Source organism: Pelecanus crispus, chromosome 10 (genome assembly GCF_030463565.1).
Source record: "Pelecanus crispus isolate bPelCri1 chromosome 10, bPelCri1.pri, whole genome shotgun sequence".
NCBI classification, from domain to species: Eukaryota; Metazoa; Chordata; class Aves; order Pelecaniformes; family Pelecanidae; genus Pelecanus; species Pelecanus crispus.
The window spans coordinates 34,080,834-34,101,456 of record NC_134652.1 but is presented as its reverse complement, the minus strand read 5'-3'; the positions used below and the strand labels follow the sequence as shown (position 1 = coordinate 34,101,456).

The window sequence follows — 20,623 nt, the reverse complement described above, 5'->3', positions numbered from 1 at the left end:
GGTAGCAGTTCTCTGCCACTGAGATGCACAAACGTTAGAGAGGAGGTGCTGTGCAGGACCTAAGCTCCTAACCTAATAAACTGTGCCAGACCTTTCTTTTCTTTTCCTTTTTTTTTAATTTCCTTTATTTTTTTTTTTCCGGTTGGGTTTGTGCCAGTTCTGCTGGTGATGGGGAGAAGGGAGCTGGTGGCAGATAGTGGGAAAGGGCCAAGGCAAAAAAGCTTTAGAGATGGAAGAAGACACAAGAAGGCAGAGATAAGGATGTGAAGAGCAGGACTTGATGGAAGGAGGACTCAACTGAGAAGTTTCCAAACCACCACTTTAGATTTTATGATACTGGCGATATCATAAGGAAGATCTACAATTGTCCTGTAGTTCCACCAACTTTAAAGACATTTATGTTCTTTAAGTAACTTTTCTTGTAGGCATGGAAGGTGTCTCTGTTCAAGTAATTGTCTCTTGGGAGTACTAGGGATTATATCATTCCAATTGAAAGATCACTGACATAATGAAACCTTTTGAGCATTTTCCAGTGTACAGTATGTGTAAAGAGATGGTTATTTTGGCACATTTTTGGGCAGAAGATTATGGAAGCTAAGCTTTCAGTAAAACTTTAGTTATAGTTTTGTTTCAGTTCTTAAATTTTCCTCTATCAAATTTTACTGAAATAAAACTTACTGAATCTTTACGTATTGTAAGCTGTGAGCTGGCATCATTTTATTAGAATCAAGGCAAATCAAAAATTTGCAGTTCAAGTGATGTGGATTTTTATAGCAGGGGATGAAAACACTCCTCAATGCTATGTTGTCTCATTTGTTAAAGGTGGTGGCTTGGGAATTCTGCGTTTCTGTCGTGCTGTTGTTCTGGGTTCTCTTTGGACTGTGGAATTAAGAGTTGGCTCTACCGGTTTGTAGCTGTGATCTTTCATTTGCCCATGTGACATACCCTTTGTGGCCTTTTAGAACAGTCTTCCAAAAGAGAACTTCTGTGTTCCATTTTATGAAATTTCTAAAAAAAAATTATACAAACACTTGAACTGTAGGGAGCGTGAGGGAGCGAGCTCACAGGCTGGCTTTCTGTTGAGCAGTGCCTAGGTGCTATAGGAGAGCTGAAATGGAAATTGTCTTCTCTACTGATTCTTCATGGGGACGATTTCCAGAGTAGCTCTCCTCTTGTGAAATTTGGAAATCCTCAGGGTAAAGCTACCATATGGCATTTTTTAAAGTTGATGTTTGATATAATGAAGTAACAGTTCTGAGAAGCGATATAAGTATGTTTTCCTGGGCTGGTGGTTGGGTAGAAATCCTCATGAGATGAGCCCTCCAGCATGTGGCTCAGAAGCAAGGCATATCTGGGTGAAAGAATAAACATGTTATTTGACTCTTAGAAAGCGGGGCTGCAGTCTAGGGGATCTGGAAAGAAGGCATGGTGCTGAATGCAGTAGTCTCAGAGCTGTGCTTCAGCTCGTAATGGAGAACGTTTAGAGAGGAGTTTGTTTTTCGGAATAGAGTAGGTAAAAGGTAGGTATCTGTGAATCAGTAATGCTTTTATGAAGTTTAAAAGTTTGGGGAGTTCGGGCGTTTGATTGGGGGGTGGCCACTTTAAAGCACCAGCGTAGTTTCCCAAGTTGAAAGAAGGGGAACGAAAAAGGAAGAAAGCTATAATGTTAGAAAAGGGGGTGGTAACAGCACTTAGATGTATCCTAAGGTTCTCCAGGACGATGGGCAAGATTAAAAAAAAAAGAGGTGGGAGGCATTTAAAGGGGAATGAAATAATTGCAGCTTTTAATGTGGAAACTTGCTCCCTTTTTTCTTAAAACTATGTCTTTACTTCACAGCAAGCGAGGGCAGAGCAGGAAGAGGAATTCATCAGTAATACTCTATTTAAGAAGATTCAAGCTCTGCAGAAAGAAAAAGAAACACTTGCAGTAAACTATGAAAAGGAAGAGGAATTTCTCACTAATGAGCTCTCAAGAAAACTGATGCAGGTAATTGGTGCCTTTACTGGTGTTTCTCCCAGGAGCCTCAGGACCAACTGGTGGCTGAACTTTTTTGTGTGACTGTGACTGCAGTCAGAGGGATGTGGTCAGGTTGTAGCTGTTGTAAAGCTGACACTTGATACAAGTGGAGTACAAGAAGTGTAGTGAGTAAGCATTTTTTAATATGTTGCTTTGAAGTTTGCATCTGCAAACTCATAGTGTTGAGAACCTGAAAGTTTGTATAGAGATGCAAAGAAATGGTTGTAGCTTAAAGTAAATGTTAGCTGCCTTACAGAAAAGACTTCATCTGTAAGTTTATCCATACTTTTAACAAAACAGTTGCTGGTTTTAAATTAAAAAACTTAACATCATTTGGGTGCTAAAAATAAAAAGTTGAAGATGCTGGGACAATTTATGGCAGAGAAACTTCTTTTCATTACCCAAGCTGCTAATTTTTTGGAAAGTGGGTAAGTATTTGTTGGAAGTGTTGTATATGCTTGCCCTGTTCTGATAGACTTGCCTAAATACCTGCTTTTGGCCTCTGTAGGAGACAGGGTGCTAAGGTGAATGTTTGGTGTGATCCACTATGGCTTTTTGCATGCGATTACTTACAAGCTTTGTCATGAAAAACTAGTCGATTTTAAAGAGCCTAATTTGTATGTTGTAAGCATTTCTTATGTTCTGCAGCTGGAGGCTTAAGGCATGTTTAGCCCTGCAGTTAGGAAATAAACTGTTTGGAAACAACGTTAGAGCTAATCCCATCTGATGCTTTTGTTACTGGAAACTGGGAGTTCTATGACTTTGTCTATTTGATGCCTATTATCACATAATAAGTTAAGTATCAAGATAAAATATCCTTGGTCTGGTATTACTACTTCCCCTTGCTATTCTTGAGGACTGACAAGAATGTTTCTGAATAAGACGTATGTTTGCTTTCAAAGTCATACACTTTTATGAAAAATAGAGAAGCAGATGGCAGTAAAATAGGGGTATCGAGTGTTCTTTTCTAACTGAAGTAAGATGTATATTTCACTATGGAAAAAGCTTTCCACTAAAGTCTCTTCCACTAAAGGGAGAAATGGTATGTGGAGCAATGTTGTTTAATTGAAAGGGCTATGGAGAAATCAGTTGCAGAACCAGTTACCAGGTTACCATTGTGCAGAGCAAAGTAAAACTTACTTTAAAAGGATGAATTACAGTTGATTTGGCTGAAGGGTTTTGAACTCATATAATGACCTTGCACACAAATTTCTACTGCACAAGTTCTGCAGCAACTGAATTGCTGAATCTAGTAATTGCTTAAAATATTCATAGCCTTTTTCCTAGAATTCAACTGAGATTGCTTTAAAGCTGTATCTTTAACAGTTTTTAAATTACTAATGTTATGCAGAATAGGTTCACACATTACAAAGAGAAATAGAAGCTTCTTGTCAACCTAAAACTGCAATTAATTTTTATTCTTTTCTGCCGTGGACTTTCAGAAAGTATCCTTTGACAGTTGCCCCAAATTAAGGAAAAAGGCAACAAACTACTGGTCTCAAAATGGCCAAGGAGGTGCCTCGTTGTAATGTATGAAATAATGCCAGGGCATTATGCTGTTTATCCGTTGGAAACCCTTAAAGGGTGTAACTTTGTTCCCACTAGTGAGAGAAAGACTCAGAAAAGCACGTATATCTGAAACAGAATGCAGGCATAAAACTGGTGAAGTTATTCTCGCCTTTTTTATGGCATCTGGAGAAGATCCTCAGTCTTGGATTCAACATCATCCCGTAAATATTATCCAGCTTTCAGTAGGAAAGCTGCAAGTTTCTGCTGAAGGAAAGTAACTACATAGCCATAACTGCAATAATATGGAGGTAAAATTCTGACCACCGCCTGCTTTTATTAAACACTATCTCAGCCTGCAGCCTTACACTTGATTTCATGTGGCCTTGCTGTAAGCCTCATTCAGTGTTTGATAAACGTGGTCATGTCAACCAGAAGAACTTAAAAGGTGACAATTCTTAAATGCACCTGTGTTCCAAATTGTTAGTCCTTAAACTGTGTAATTTCTCTCAGTGTCATTAGCTAGCTGTTTTTGGAAGTAAATTGTGAGTTTGTCCTCTGTCTAAAAATTAACGCAGCTTACTTGAAAAAGAGAACAGCTGTGAACATCCTGTCAATGTTGGTAGCGGTTGTGCCTGTGAAGGGTGAGTGGCGTGGAATACCTTGCTTACAGGTTCACCTGTTAACTGCAGTGCACAGAGGAGGAGATGATAAGAGATATATCAAAGCTCTAGTGCAAAGAGTGTCAGAGGAACCTGCCTGGTCAGCAGATTTTGTAGTCCATACATCTGGATGACTTTTCATACCTCGACTGTGGCTCAAGACTTGCAGTACAGGTGGAGGACTTGTTTCTTTTAAAGCAAACAGTTTAATACTAAAACTATTATTCTGTTTGTGTGTATGCTGAATGCAGATCTCATTTCATGGCTTGATTATCTTTGATGTGATAAACTTGCTGTGAAATGCAAAAAATGCGTAGCTAATATATTCTCCTAAACACTAGTAACATGCTCAGCAGCTTATAAATGATAGAAAGGAAATGGTCCTTTCCCCTAAAGAGCTCACCTGTAGAATTAGGAAACATTTGAATATTACAGTATGTTTCCATGAAAATAATTTTCTATCTCTATAGTGATCATGGATTTAGTAAGTTGATATTAGAATATCGGCAAGTTGTAGGCAACATTCTTAAGTAGCAAAGAACTGAATATAATATTGACATAGATTTTTATTTTATGGAAGCTTATCTGTTGTTTGGAAGTTTTGATTCTTCAGTTATGAATCCTGGAAGTTATACACACGTAGACTGCCAGATAAAAAAATCTGAGAAGAGAAACTCCTGATACTACAAATAAACTCACTTTGTGGAAAAGAGGGCATTATTAGCAGACATCACATGGTCAATTTAGTATTTATTACAATACCTTTTCTAGTTCAGGATATTCTTCCTGTTACACAGGTGTAGAGCTAAATTGCCGACTACTGTTTTTCAGACAATGAAAAAAAAGTTAAGGTAATTACAGTGTACTTTTCTGAATTTCCTGAGATTTGTGAGTGCCAATATTTACCATCACCTACTAGAATGTAGCAATTCTGTCTTTTATTAGAGGATGCAAGACTGATGAGGCAGTTATAAGGCTAATAACGAATTGATAAAGGCCCACTTCCATTTTTGGTATCTTTGCTCTAGATAGAATTCTAGCTAAATTAGATGCAGACTTTGGGTGATGTCTTAACCAGAAATACAGTAGTCTCCAGTGGAGGTGTTGGCAGTAATTGGTTGCTCCACTGTTTTTTGCTATTTGGGGTTAAACTCTTAATCTCGGTTTTGTTTGCCAGGCAACATTGGTCTGACCTGGAAATAGACTTTCAAAATTCATGCTGTCAGATGTTGTGCATCAAATGGCTTCCTGCTTTTTGTATGACTAAGGGAAAAAAATGCATATGAATCTGTTTTGTCTAAGACTTTGCCTTTTGGAACAGTAAGAGGGGTGTACTTCTGGTAAACTGCATATCATATGATTTGCAGCATCTTAATTTTTCAAGTATTTACTAGTCTGTGGCTGTGTCAAAATTACTGCCATATTATTCACCCAGCAGAGGGACTTTTTGCATAGTGCCTGTGTTTTTTGCTTTGTCAAACCTTTGTTTGTCACAACTGTAGGGGCTTATGCATCGCATTGAGTGGCATCTGGAATGAGCTCCCAGAATGTTAAAACGTTTTAAATGTGAAAGCTGTCTGGCAGAGCACGAGCTGCAGCTCCTTGCTAACAACCTAACAAGAATTTCCCTGTTCAGCATGATGTGGATTACTATTATAAAACACAAGAGTTACATCAGGTTTTCGATATTGTAAGAAATTAATTTTAAAACATTCTACTATATGCCAGACTGATCCTAAACATAGACAGTAGCAAATAAAAGAAGGTGTTTTCACTGGAATCCTATTGTCTCCCTGTTGCTAGGCTTTCTGGTGCCATACCATTGCTTGATAATAACTGTGTGGCATTAGCTTTTAGTGCCTCTACAAGCCCAATAAAAAGTGTACGCTTTTACTAAATTTCCTTTGTTTAGCATAGTTTCTAATTTTCTAGGCTGAATGCTGCTGCAAAGCTGAAGCAGCAGTGCATCTCAACAGAGGTTTTGGAGTAAACAAGCTTTTCATCACATACATTCTTGATAAAGTTCTTATGAGCCTTATATCCATTCACTACATTTTCTCATGTACTTACTCTATAATTATATTTTTGTCTGCCTCAGTCTCTGGAAAGTTTGGAACAATATTTTTATAGAGTCCTCAATCCCTAGTCATTATAGAGTGGTAGTAATATTTTGCAGAGTATCATTAGAAGTGTTTTGATGCAGGATCTGTTCTTCCAGCTGTGGGCATGGACGCGTTGAGTTACTGTTTTGCAATTTAAAGTAGTAAATCTTGAAAATTTATCTCTTGTGAAACAAGGCTGCTCAAAAGAGTAATTGATTTTTAATACTGTTTGAACTTACAAAATCAATTATTCTTTAAATTGTGCAACAGTCCTTTTCAAAATCAAATACAGATTTTTTTTTTTCCCAATACCCTTGTATTTTTGGGCGTGCAAATTGGTCCAAGTATCTGTCCTTGAAATTAAAATGTTACAACATACCAAGATAATAGCATAATGCATAGTAAGGCAGATTAAGTAATTGGGAGGCTATACAGAACTGTTTCTCATGCAAGTCTAGTTCTTGACAATTCTTTCAAAAATTGTAGGTCTGTAAACATAAGCTATTACCCTTCCTGCTCTCCAAAATATGATGCGTCAGCTCAAAAATGCAAATGTGATTGTGCGGAATAAACAGAGTCAGCTCATCTATCATTTATTTGATGAACATCTGGACATAAAGAGGAGGCGAACTGCTGATACAAATTTGTTAATAAATAGGACTTTCAGGATGCAGCAAAGGAGGAATTGGACAGCTTTTGAAGGCTGGAGTACTAAAAATAGACTGTTGAGTACAATGTACAAGGTCATAGTCTGGGGGATAAATGAGCGTTGTTTTTAAGGGGGAACTTCATCCATTAGCTCAATTATTTCATAAAAATATTTCCCGCTGTCCCAGAATAAGCCAGTGCAGTAAGGAAGTAAGGTGAATGTGGTCCTGCATTGTATCAGGAAACTAATTCTGTAGAGAAGGATATTACTGCAGTTGTATAGGACTTACCCGAACTCTTTCTGCTGCTAAGCTTTGTAATTGATGGCCCCGTTCTCCTTTAAAGTATTAGTCTCTCTTGCACCAGACATCTCTCTCATCTTATGTAGCTGAAAATTTCCCCAGTATCTCCTACAGTTTTTGTATGCAATTCAAGGTCTACAAGACATTGTCATCAAGGTGACATGTTCTAACACATTTTCTCCTTTTCTTTAGCTGGCAGGCGTAGGTGTATCTGTAAACAGTTGTTACTATAATTGCATATAATAAAAACCAGTTTGAAAATACTCTCTTATATTAGTAAGTAAAATAAACGCTATCCACCAGTGTTTTACCAGTGGATATTTTCTCATTGTTACCAATTCTGTTTTTCAGTGTTAGGGTTTCAGCATTAACTGGTTTTTGTTTGTTTTTGTGATCAAAGCCAATAAAAGGAGAAAAATTTTTTACCTAATTGTGAGTGACAGACACCATTAATATGTATTTTGGGGTGTGTTTTTAGTATTGTTCTCCCACTTTGAATAATGAAGCCAAAAGGGTGAAGGGGAATAGCACGATAAAGTAGGTTCATCAGAGTGTCCAGGCTTTCATGTTATAATCCCTTTCAGCACTCAAGGGGAAAGTGTTTGTGGGTTTCTTTTTCTTCCCAGTCACTTTGCTTTCTGGTGTATTTATGTTAAAATCAGAATAGAAGATACTCCTGTAATAGATCTCTCCTGGCTTCACTTAGGAGTCTTCTGATCAGCTGGAACGGTCCTCGGGCTGCAGTATGTTCATGCTCCCAGGGCAGGATTTAGCGCATTCTACACAGCAGCTCCAGGTCTAGCGAGTGAGCCTCATCAGTTCCTGTGCGGTGAAAATTCCAGCAAACCAAAAAAGAAATGGTTTGACAAGCAAGACTGTGCTATTGCACCTCAATTTGCTTTAAATGATGCAGTAGTTGCATTTGCATGAAGCACACGAGAGGAAGAAACAGTGTTTGTTGTTAATGTGGTTTGAGGTGCCTTGGTACAACTCTGGTCTGCCTGACTCACTGGGCTGTCTGCAAATGCCAGCAGTCCCCAACCACATGCTTTCTGTTAGCAGCAGCTGGCTTTAGGATGAATAAGAAATTCTGGCTATGTGCCTTTTTGCACAGTTTAATTTGCTAACTCAATAGGAGCCGATTACAGCAACTGGCTTTGGTCTCAATTTTTAGTTAGGTGAAAAAAAAGCATCTAGCTTTTTTAATGAAGCAAAATGAAGATTGATGAAAGTGCAGCAAGTACCTTGAGCTAGGTGGTAATCTGTGCGCTCTCTGCTCCTTGGGCTCGTTGGCTGTCTTCAGTCTTAAACTGTAGCTGCTGTGCAGGGCTGGGGAAGGAAGGGAGAGGGGCTTACGGAGTTGCAAGACTAAATAATGTCCTTTTCACCTTAAACCTGTTTTTTTCTAACCAAGCTTAATTCCAATACTGAAGTAAGAAACTTCAAATTTTTGATTATCAAACAACACAAAGAGTGTTTTGATTTAAAAGTGTGAATATAAATTTTTCTGCTAATTAAAATCTCACTTAGCAGCCCTGCGTATTCTCGCGCAAGAAATGAAACGGCTTTATTTCCAACAAGACAGTTTAACAAAATTTCCTAGTCATTTGATCAAGAGCTGCCATCATAGTCTCAGTGATTATCGTGTTGGAGTGTAGGTGGCTTCCTCGAGTGCATGGGAATTTCCATGAGTGTCAGGGGTTTTGGAAAATATACTGTAATTTAGTAAGTGAAAGGAATAAATCTCATTTATTTTTTAATTGTTATTCTAGTGTTTATTTTAATTTGTGAAAAATAAAATCTTGACATTGATAAGCCCTGAAAACACAATTAAACTGCTAACTTCTCCCATATGTGTATTGCTAAGTAGTTACTGTCTGCCTAGTGCTCTTTCCACGCAAGCCTTTCTGCTCTGAACTCTTTGCCAGGCTGCACTTCATACATCATTTTTTCTCTAAATAGCAGCAAAAGGAACTGAACTAATGAACTAGCAATTTTAGCTTGTTTTAAAATCAAAATATATTTCTTCACTGTGGATATCCAGCAACCTCAACTTGTATCCGTGACTGTGGGGTGTGTCTCCATTTCCTCAGATTTTCCTCACACATTTAAACACTATGATCTTACGTATTGCTATGTGATAGCCAGAAGAACTGGCCTAGAAAATAAGCAGGTGGAAAAATGTGCCTGCAATTTTCACTGGATAGCCAGAGTGCGGTGTAATTACACAATTGTCTTTTGGTGACATTTGCTTTTCCCTAAGTCAAATTCACATGTTTGTACCATGGTGTCAGTCACACTTTTATCCACAGGCAGACTTGGATCTCTGTCTCAGAGGGATTCCATTGTGATTTTGACTTTAATGTTAAAAGTGACTCTGTTCCAAGCCATAATTTATGTTAAAATGTGTTGGGTTTTTTTTTTGTTTCCATCTGCTTGAGAGCTTTGAGAGTAAAGATCTTCTTTGAAATGTCTATAATTATTTTATATGCTATATATATAATGTATCTATTTTGATTTGAATTTATTAAATATTTTGAAACGTAGCTTACTTCCATCTGCTTTATAAAAGGAACACAGTTTAAAACGTTGCTTTTTGAAGGGTTGTTGGGTGGGTTGTGCATTTTGAAGTCTTTTGAGATGAATTATCAGTAGACAATTTAATGTGCAGTAAGCATAGACATGTAAATAAACATATAAAAGGTGCATAATGTTTCATACTTTTATTTGTGTGTTTAAAATGCTTCCATGTCTCCTAAATTTAGCTGCAGCATGAGAAAGCTGAACTGGAGCAGCATTTAGAGCAGGAACAGGAATTTCAAGTGAACAAACTGATGAAGAAGATTAAAAAACTGGAAAATGATACAATTTCGAAGCAGCTCACCCTGGAGCAGGTAACTCCTTACTTTCAGAATTACATGACTGTAAAAGAAGGGATTCTGAAAAAAAAAACCAAACCCCTGTTGTTTTCTGTTAGATTTGACTTAATTTTTTAAGTATGTAAGAAACTGGGCAATATCAAGAATATAGAAAAGTCAGTTTGACTTTCAAAGCAATAAATCATTAACATAATTTATTATGAGAAACTTTGATTAACTTTTTTCATGGCCATTATAACTTTCAGTAGCCTTACGGCAGGCCTTCATGTCTGCTGGACAGCTGTGAATTTTGCAAATGCAGCTTTTTTGTAAGTAATGCCTTGTTGCTGTTCATCAGCTTCTACTCTCATGCTGCTAGGAAGAAAGACTGTCACTTTTTATAGTGGTTAAGCACGACAGTAAATGGTATGTGCTCTAGGTCACCTTTTTGTGGCAGCTTGGGTAGCACAAGACTCGAACTGTGAGATGTCAGCTGTGTGTATACTTAAAAAGATTTGAGATTTTACTACATCCAACTCCCTTTCTCCCTAGACATTTATGAAGATTGCAGAGATAAAACACCACTTGTTTTGGTCATGCTTCCACTGGGAGTTTAGACATTGGGACTGCTTTTATGTCTAATTTTAGGCATGTGCATCAAAGCATCTCAGTGGTGTTAGGAGTCCTTTTGACTTAAAAGGCAAACTGGTGAAACATATAGGCTTGTTAAAGAACTTCAGTTTTTCTGGCTTGTGGAAGTCCAATAATCTGGGTGGTGTAAATGTAGTACATTATTTCTGTGAGTTTTGGTACTGTTCTGATCAGATGTGGAACTCTTTTGTTGCTGGTAATCTGAATTTCTGCCAGTTTTGTATGACTCTCCTATTTCTGTTGACATTGTGGATAAATTAATTAATGGCTGTCTTAATGATGGAATGGGTTTTCTTGATTCTTACGCTAACATTCTATATAGAGAGATCTATGGAACAAATTGAAAAATAGAAAGGTAGGAAGATGTAGTTGCCAGGAAATCCTTAACCAGCATGGAAATTAACATGAGATTGAAATAACTCTCTTAGCCACAAGGTGGTGGTGGCAGCCGCTTAATAAAAATGCAGAGTAAGCTTATATATTAAGCTGGTTTAGTCTTTGAAATGTTAGCATGAGCCACAGCTGAAATCTTAATGGTATTTATTTTCGTGTCATTGTTCTGGGCAGACAGACTTGTGAAATCGTAAAATTTGAAACCTGTTGCTACATTTGAATATCAACAATAGATTGTTCAAAAAGCATGGATGCTCAAAGGTCCTTCTCTCAAATATCTGGCTTTGAAAACTTACTTTGTTTATGAAGATGTTAAATTTGGCTGTCAGTCTTACTTAGACATTCCATGCGTATTTCTATGTAATGCAATGTGTACCTTTGTTTTCTCTTACAGTAAGGTATGGTAAATCTCAAGTTACTTTGAATGTCAGCATGCTTTCTTCTCTTACACAAATGGGGAAAAAAAACCCCTTATTGTGCTAATTAACCAGCTGAAGCAACAGCCTTTGGGGCATGTGCTGAACCTAGCAAGAAGCAACGAAAAGTTGTGAGCAGAGCAATGTTGCCTTTATAGTACACACAGGGAATTAAGGAAGAGAGATTGCCACAATGCTTCAGCATAACCTTTGGGAGACCTGTTAAACAGGGCTTGGAAGCAGTACTTCAGCAATGCTTTGAACATAATGTAGGGCTGCATTACTAGATCTATCACTGTAATCAGTGAGCAGATAGTTATGTGTTCAATAAACTATTATTTTTAAAATATAGAACATGAATTACCTTTGCTTTGTGTCCTTCCTCCTTTGCTTTCTCCCATCTGAGCTGCTTATGCCACAGGTGATCGGTTGGTTGATAGCCAGTTTGTAGCAGTGATGGTTGTGTAGAATGTTATTCCTAAATAAAAAATTAAGTCGGATCTTAGGGTTCAAATGTGACCCGACTTAAAATTAAGTCAGCTTGAAGTGGCAGAGCATTCTTCTCTGAAGGCTAATGGTGAAGAAATTTGTACTGTGTGACTATTTAATTAATGAATGTCTCAGTTAAAATGAGCGATAATGTTCTGTGTTACAGTTCAGTTGTTTGATGGGAAGTAAATAGCTGTCAGTTTTGTCCTACAGAGGCCAAGTTTGTGTAGTCTTGCTGTTACTCTTTCTAATTGCTTTTCTATTTCATACAGTACAGTGAGAAACTAGAATTGATGCGGTTAGAACTAAACTGCTAATAATCTCCTTTGCTTCTTTGAAAGGAGAAGAACACGAAATGTGTAAAATAAAAAAAATATGGAAAGATATTCTTGGAGAGCAGCAAAGAATTAAAGCTACAAAGGAGGCGGGACAGATTAGAAGCAGAGAAGTGGAATTTGGGATAGTGGGCTTAGGCAGAGATCATACTCAATTTTCATTGATTTGGAAGATCTCCGTTTCAGGAGGGAACAGTTGTGCTTGTTAGTTAGTTGGCAAGAAGACTGAAGAAGCAGTAATCCAGGAATATACAGACAATGGATATTTTATCTGCATTTGAAGTAAAGTAAGTGTATGCCTCAGAGAGAGAAGGAGAAACACAACTGGATGGTGAGGAGGGTTGAAAGGGATTTTTCCCTTCCTCTGAAGAGAAGATTAGGATCCAAAAAAGCAAGCAATACTTCCTCATTTCCATGTTGCGATGGTTAGAATTAAATGATGTTTGACTGGAATGTAACTTTGAACCCACATAGAACTAGAATGACACTAGTATGGACAGAGCTGCTGGTTTGGTCTTGAGGTATTATCCCATCCTGCTTATTTTAGTTCAGAATATTATCATGTTCTTAACAAATTCATTGACTAGAGTTAGACTACTTTTCAAAGTACACCTGAAACTACCTAGTACAAAACAAATATACCTATTCTCTGAATTCACAGTTCTGGTCTGGATGCGCAGTCGCTTTTCCTGTAGGTTCAGTTCAAGTGTTCATCCTCAAAGCTTTAATATCCTGACACTGGGAGGAGCTGGGACAACACTCAAGATCAGGAAAGGAAGATACTTTTTTCCAGTGTGTTTTCATATTGCTGGAAATGGGGAGTCTTAGATCTCTGTTTCACAACCCTGTTTCTTTGGTGTTTCATCAGAGCACTTCTGTCAGCCTTCAGGGCACAACACAAGGCTCATTTCTATGTTGTTGCTGATGATTTGACTTTGCCATTGTGCATGCTCATCTACATGCAGATTTCTAATTAATGGACTCTGCTGCCTTGGTGATGGTTGCTATAATACTAAACATAATCTTAGATTTTTCAAATCCAAGGTTATGAATAATTTGCTCTGTCTTCAAATCCAGTGCGCTCTTCTTCCTACCATTAAATGAAATAGATTTATTTTTACCGGTATGTTTTTGTGAGGCTGAAGCATGTTGCTTCCCACTTTTCTTTTACTGAAGTGTAAGTTCCCTCAACTGTTAATGTACATCTGGAAACTCAGACATGGAAAGATGTACTAAACAGTGTTTCTTTCTCTAATTATGTTCCCTATTACTCATTCAATATATGTGTATTTTTACTTTCAGTAACTAATTTTTCTAAGTTTTAAAGAAGAAAGTTGTACATTCGTTAAACTTGCACTGTTACCTGAAGTGTGTAAGTTTAAATTTTGTTTGAGTATCTCAATATTAATTTAGTGGTTAGCACAGAGCCCTTACAGATTTAGATGCTGTAATAGCACTTCACCCAGTGACGCAGTAAATGTGTGCGGAAATCAATCTGGTTTCAGTCTTTCCATTTTGTCATGTGGGATTATTTGCCTATCAGGAAGGTGGTGAGTGTTAACTAAGGCTTGCCTGGGAAAAATACCTCCATGCTATTTTCCATCTGTAAAGATATTGATCTATTCCCTTATGTTTCATTATTGCTAACTTCTGGAGTTCAGCTGCCAGTGTTAATGAATAAGATCAGCTGTGCCTTTTAGTATTGTAGCGTATTCTTATTAATATTTGCATTGTATTTGTACTAAAATACTAATAATAGATTTCTTCATGTGTGGTTCTACATTATATCTGTTTATATTAGCTTATAGTAGAATCAAGAACGTTCACACAGTAAGTGAATGGGAATAAAGTCCAGTTAAGCGTTTACTTTTATAAAACCTTTGCTAAGATAGAAATACATTTGTTTCTGCTAGTAAGGGTTGATGCAGTAACACTTAAGGCAGTTCACATAATTTTTTCATTTCTGTTTTTGTTATGTTGCTCCTTTAACACAAGGCAAACGTGGCTTCTTTTCCATTTCTGGCTTTCTTAACTGATTCTTCTACTAAAAAAAGTCTAAAATTTTTCAAAAGAATAAACGCTGGTGTAGTGGACAGTAAATTCAGTTTGAACTTCAGAGACATAGGGAATAGGAGATGTCTTTGAATAGACTTGCCATCTCATCAGTGACCGCGTGTCCAGGATTCAAGCTTCTCCTTATTGGCCAGAGACAACAAGTTCTGTGAGAAAAATTTCTGTTAAAGAGATGACAACTGTGCAACTCCTGGATCTCTTGATTTTTCGCTGGCTCTGTGACCAGGGTGTTGTGCCTGATTTTTGCCTCTCCTTCACCTCCTCCTTGCTGTCGTAGAGCATCATGTAAAATGGTGGTGTTAGAGCAGTGACCTCTTCTAATGACAGTTCCTTGCAAAAAATATATTTCCATCATTTTCATTGATTGTTTTTCCTCTCCAGCTAAGACGTGAGAAGATTGACCTTGAAAATACTTTGGAACAAGAACAAGAAGCACTAGTGAATCGTCTCTGGAAGAGGATGGATAAGCTTGAAGCAGAAAAACGGTTTGTCTTGTTGCAGTGTGTTTGTTACTGTGGGAGAGATATTATTTAATACATAATGTTCTGGATCAAATATATTTATCTGTCCAATAAGAGCTGTTTGATCTATGAAAACCTGGAAGTTAAAGCAGCTGTAAAGCTCCTTGTTTACATGATGCCACATCCTTGATTGCTTAAAGTAGATGAAACTGAATAGTACAAGAATGAGCTGGGAAAGCTCAAAGGAATTTGCTGATTTTTTTCAACTGGTGATAGACTCTTTTTAAAGCTTCTGGCTTGCGGTCAGCTTTGTATTTGTGGCCCAGAGAAAATAATGTGGTATGTTAGTGTATTTGTTATATGAGAAGCTCTTGTATTTTCCCTATCTGCTCGAATTTTTCTCAGTGATGTGTACTCATGTCATTGAGCCTTCCTGCTGCTTCTTCAATAGAAGTTAAGACCGTGAGGCTTTATATTCCTGGGAAAGCTAAGATTAAAAATATGTATTAAAGCAACCATCTTTTTAATGCCATATTATAAGAACTCTGTTTTGGAGGTGAATAGGGGAGAAAAGTTGATAATACCTTATTTTCTTCTACATGTTTAAGGATGGTTATGTTAGTGTCAGTCTGTGAATCTTGACTGGGCCCTCAGAAGACACCTGAGCCAAGGTGAACTTCAGGTTTTGTAGTTTTATTTTACAGAGCCCTGCTGTGTGGAAGGTGCTCTGAAGAGCTACATGTGATACTCAACAGTGGTAAATCCATAGCAGGATGGGTCTTTGGTAGGATTTTTGTGCATCCTAGATTTAAAGCCGCCTTTAAGCCAAACCATTTCTGGTTTAATTTATCTCGGACTGTGTGCCTTCCTACGAGGAGCTATGGTGGAGTCAGACCATGCTTTAGTACCACTTTGTATGGTATGTGTGAATACTAGGCCATGCAAGAGCTGTGCTTGCATAATACTATCCCTGCACTTCAGGGCAGGGGTGAATCTGGCCAAGCAACACGTTTCTAGTGAAGAACAGTTTCATGCTTTCAGGCTGAAAAATACTTCATATGTTAACTCCAAAATTATCGTTTAGAACATTTAATATCTATCATATGCTTATTTCATTATAAGAGAAGTTCATTGCTCCTGAATTTACAATCAGTTATTTGAGGTATTTTAAACCTTGTCTATATGGAATACCTTTCTGTTTGGAGATTTTTTTTTAAAAAAAAACAAACAAACAAAAACCAGGGAGACTATTTGACTGTGCTTCAGAAAATGTCTGTGAAGTTTTCTCTTTAGGTAATGGTGAAATGCAGAAAACCTTGTATATCACCATAGACATACTTCACTCATATTTTCGTCTTGAATATGTGTTTTTCCTCTAAGAACATAAATGTAAAAACCCATAAGAGATTAAATGAATTTGCTTAGAAATGTTTTTGTGGAATAAGTAGCATTTGAGTATAAAACTGAGGTAATTATATATAGTCCAGATTTGTTTTTCCTGCACTGTATGCAGAAATATTTGGGTGTGTCAATGTCTGAATATTTTAGAAAAATCCATCTGTGCTTGGACAACAAATTTTACCTTTTTTTATTTTGAGTTAAAAAAGCATTATAAATTCTCCCAAAATTCTCTTCCCAAAAACAGTAGTTAAAATAAATCTGATATACCTGTCAGAATCCTTGCAGTGGCTTTCTGGGGGATTTAAGAGTTTTTCTTCTTGTTACAATTGAAGGTAAAGTTTGAACTATTTTTCATACAGAATTTTGCAGGAGAAATTAGACCAGCCAGTATCTGCTCCACCATCACCCAGAGACATATCAATGGAGATAGATTCTCCAGAAAATATGATGAGACATATCAGATTTTTAAAGAATGAAGTGGAGAGGTTAAAGAAACAACTGAGGGCTGCACAGTTACAGCGTGAGTAAACAACTTGTTTTAAATCTTTTTAAGTTTGTGTAATGTAAGATTTCTATATATACTTTCATGAGTTTGAATTTAAGGTAGAAGTGGAAAAAAATAGGGCAAGTTTGTATTAAAACGTTTTCGTAATTGCAGTATAAATACATCAATGAGCAATAATACTGCAGTTTGGGCGGGTGGGTTTTTTTCTTAGCTTTACTAGAAGAGTGTATGGAAGACCCAACAAATACTTCTTTGAATATTTTGGGCCAGAAAAAGAAGTTTCGGGTTTTTTTTTTTTCTTTTTTTTTCTTTTTTCAGAGACTTAGCAGTATTTCAGCATACAGATTTTTCAAAACATACTTATGGGCTGCTTCTAAGAGTCTTGTTATAAATGAAGAATTGCTCGAAAGAATTAACAGCTAGCAAAATAAAGTTCAGTTGTATTTAAGAATTTCACTTGTTAATGATTGCAGCTACCTTTAATTGTTTGTAGCTGTGTTAGACTAATTGTTCAGGCAGCTATTTGACTTCACAGTATAGCAGAACGAGTAATCTTACTTTGTTCTTGCCTACGTAAGATCACTTTGAAGGTGGACAGAATAAATAGTTTTGTAGAAGTCTGTGTGTTTGTTATGAAAAGCGTCATGGACCCTTGACCAGAAGTGGAAAGCCTGCTTTTTGCCCTGCCTTTCAAGAGAAGAGGCTACGGCTCTGAATATGTGCTCTCAGCTGGCAGGAAGGTCGCTTGCACCTTCCTGTGATCTTCGCAATGCCAATCCTTCATGCTACATCTAAAATTTCTAGCCAGGTTTCATCAGTTCTGCCTGGTTCCTAGTCAGTAGCATTATATTTCAATTGATAAGTAAGTAGATACCTAACCACATAGACAGAAAAATTCGGGCGAGTGGGAAACAGGCAATATTCCACCCCTGCAGTGCGCTGGTCTTGACAGCCCCCGGGTTAGAGAAATAGCTTGCCAGAGGCAGCAGCCTTCCTTAAAGACAGAGGGGGTGGGAGGGTGCTCTTCTGCAGAGGCCTTGTGCACAAGTTTGTGCTCTTAGGAATTTGTGTCAGTTAAAAGAAGACAAGGACTGCTTATCTTTGTACTTGCCAATTCTGCACTGCAGCCTTCACTTACTGAACTTCAGAGCAAGAGCAAGGCTTTAGATTTAAAGTACTCTTTGTACAAATCTAGCCTAATTCATTTCATTTCAAGTGTTCTTTATTATTTTTAAGTGGTTTCTTTTTGAATTATTGTGATCTACAGTAAAAATTTAGAAGCATTTAAAGTAAAAATTCTCATTGAAAATAAGATCAAGGTTTAAAAGTACTCTTTCCCTTTGTGAACAGATTGAACAGAGCTGCAATATGAATAGCAATACTGATAGAAATGGTGGATGTGCTAGCCTGTAAGCAGAAGATGAAACTGAAATACAGTTTTCAGTTTGGTGTTTGCAATATGTGATCATCAGAGAACCTCTGGTATTATTCATAAATACTCAATAAAATCTGCTTACTAAATTCTGATATTGGTCTTACACTTTGTATTCTTGAAGCACTTACTTCTGGTCAAGGAACTGCTTTGGTATAATAATAGTTTTAAATAAGTGATACTGTTACATTTAGAAGTGATATTTCCACAGAAGAGAGATAAATCATGTATTTTTGATAGTTTGGGAACAGTCTTCTAAAACAAGAATACTCTTTTGATTGAAGGGTGCTGCATAAAGAAGTGATCATAAAACATGATGGATCGTAATTTTTTTTTAATATCAAGGAATTAACTGTAAACTGGATCAGACATTAGAAGACATCACAAAACACATTATGTGTGTCATAGGTCTTCATCATGTGTCCCATTTTATTTAAATAATCTGTCAAAATGCTTTGTAGCTTTCCCTAATTTGATTTTATCACTTTAAATAGCCTGTGATACTAGACCATTAAAGTGATGTTTGCTCAGCTTGTTTGAAATTGCAAACTCAAATTGGTCTTTGGTGTAAAGAGTAAGCCACTTGTTGGCTTTTAATATTGGTACATGTTCTGATGGCCAATCTCTATGATAAAATGTGTAATTGAAAGAATGCTATAGAATACATACAAGGTAGCAATTTAGTACAAGTTTGAGTGTTTTGGGTTTCAGAACTTGTTTTGTGCTTCCTCCTTTGAAACAGAAATATACCTTTAAAATAACTTCTTCTGTGTGTTGCAGTAAAATCTTTGTAAACATGGAATAGCATTATTTTAATGGAGCAAGAATCGTTGTATTTCTTCTTTATGGTTTTGGTTTATTATTTTCTTCATGACTTTTTTCCTTTCTTTTCAAATTCATTTAAGTAAATACTGAAAGCTTTTTTTGCTTTTTACCTTTTATTTCCAAAATTGCTGTCAACCAGTAACTTATTTTGGTAGCTACTGTTCTGAACTATGTTTTGAACTAATGACTTAGAGATGAGAATTTTGAGTGATCCATCCTGAACATTTTCTACACCCTCGTTCTTGAACTACTGGAGTAAAATTAGGCACAACATATTTGCCTGTCTGTGAAATCGAATTTAATCAAATTTTATCAAAATTCCGAATTTCAGATTCAGAGAAGATGGCACAATATTTAGAAGAGGAGCGGCATATGAGAGAAGAAAACTTGAGACTTCAAAGAAAATTACAGAGGGAAATGGAACGTAGGGAAGCACTCTGCAGGCAACTGTCAGAAAGTGAATCCAGCTTAGAAATGGATGATGAAAGGTTTGTATTTTCTGGCCATCCAGATATGTTGGCATTGAGCTCATTAATCAATAGTCATACTTCTTTTGAATATTATAGAATAAGTATTTATAGAAATAACCTGTATATGGGTTTAGTATAGGTATCAAATTTCAGCATGGTCCAGGAATATCTTCAGTATAATTGTATTAAACTCGTGTAGAAATTGCACTGGTTTTAACAGTGAGAAAGAAAATAATTGTATCTGAAGGTTGATTAGGATTTTGATAATGTATATTGAAATAAATATAGCTGTGGAGTTGAGATTCAGGATAATTCGTTCATAGTACCTTTGTTTTGCCCCTAACTTGGGAACTTCAAGGAACTCTGTGAGGTAGGAGCAACACCCTTACTTGGGGCTAATTTGTCCTTTGCAAAAAGTAAAATGTGTTCAGTCAAATACAAAGGGGTACTGTGCAAAGCCTTAGAGAGAGGAAGCATTTCCAGAATTCTTGGGCTGTTCTTGATGTCCAAACCATAACATCCTTGATATTTTTTTTTCCCCTCTGCTGCACGCTACATTGCTTGCACTGACCTTACAGATAGTCTTGAGTTTTTCATGGTTTTATATGATGCCTTTTAGTGTTTTCTCACATCATCATCATATGACAGTGTTATTTCTTGAAAGAGGTTTTTAAGTACACTTTGAATAAAACATTCTTATTTCTTATCAAATGCTCATTATTTTGTTGTACTGTTTTACATTATTTTGGATTTATAGTGGTCCTTTGAAAAAAAAAAGTTACCCTGTGCGGGGTATTCTCCTGATACTGAGATATTTCTTCTTGGGTCATCAGTGTATTTGTTATAAGCCATAATTTACCAGAAACAAAGTACCAGCTATTTTGTTTCAAGGAGCACCCTTAAAGTTCAAGGTAGTGTTATCGTTGCAATGAAACACTAGGCAACTGACATATATTGCAGTAGCATCTGGTATTAAGATGTAGTGAATGCTATATAAATTAAATTGTTAGAAACGCAGGATTCTGCTGGGTGAATCTACTTCTATTAACCTAATCATTTCTGCCAATATTTACACTG

At 36.8% G+C, this 20,623-nt stretch overlaps 1 protein-coding gene across 1 annotated transcript in view; it reads left to right on the top strand.

The window, feature by feature from the left end:
• The window catches only part of CCDC6 (coiled-coil domain containing 6), a 48,739-nt gene that overhangs the window by 19,097 nt on the left and 9,019 nt on the right, over window positions 1–20,623 (top strand). Inside the window, exons 2-6 of the mRNA XM_075717741.1 lie at window positions 1,838–1,987; window positions 10,003–10,131; window positions 14,834–14,937; window positions 16,674–16,834; window positions 19,408–19,564. Coding sequence (XP_075573856.1) covers window positions 1,838–1,987; window positions 10,003–10,131; window positions 14,834–14,937; window positions 16,674–16,834; window positions 19,408–19,564 — 701 coding nt within the window. The remainder of the gene's footprint in view (window positions 1–1,837; window positions 1,988–10,002; window positions 10,132–14,833; window positions 14,938–16,673; window positions 16,835–19,407; window positions 19,565–20,623) is intronic.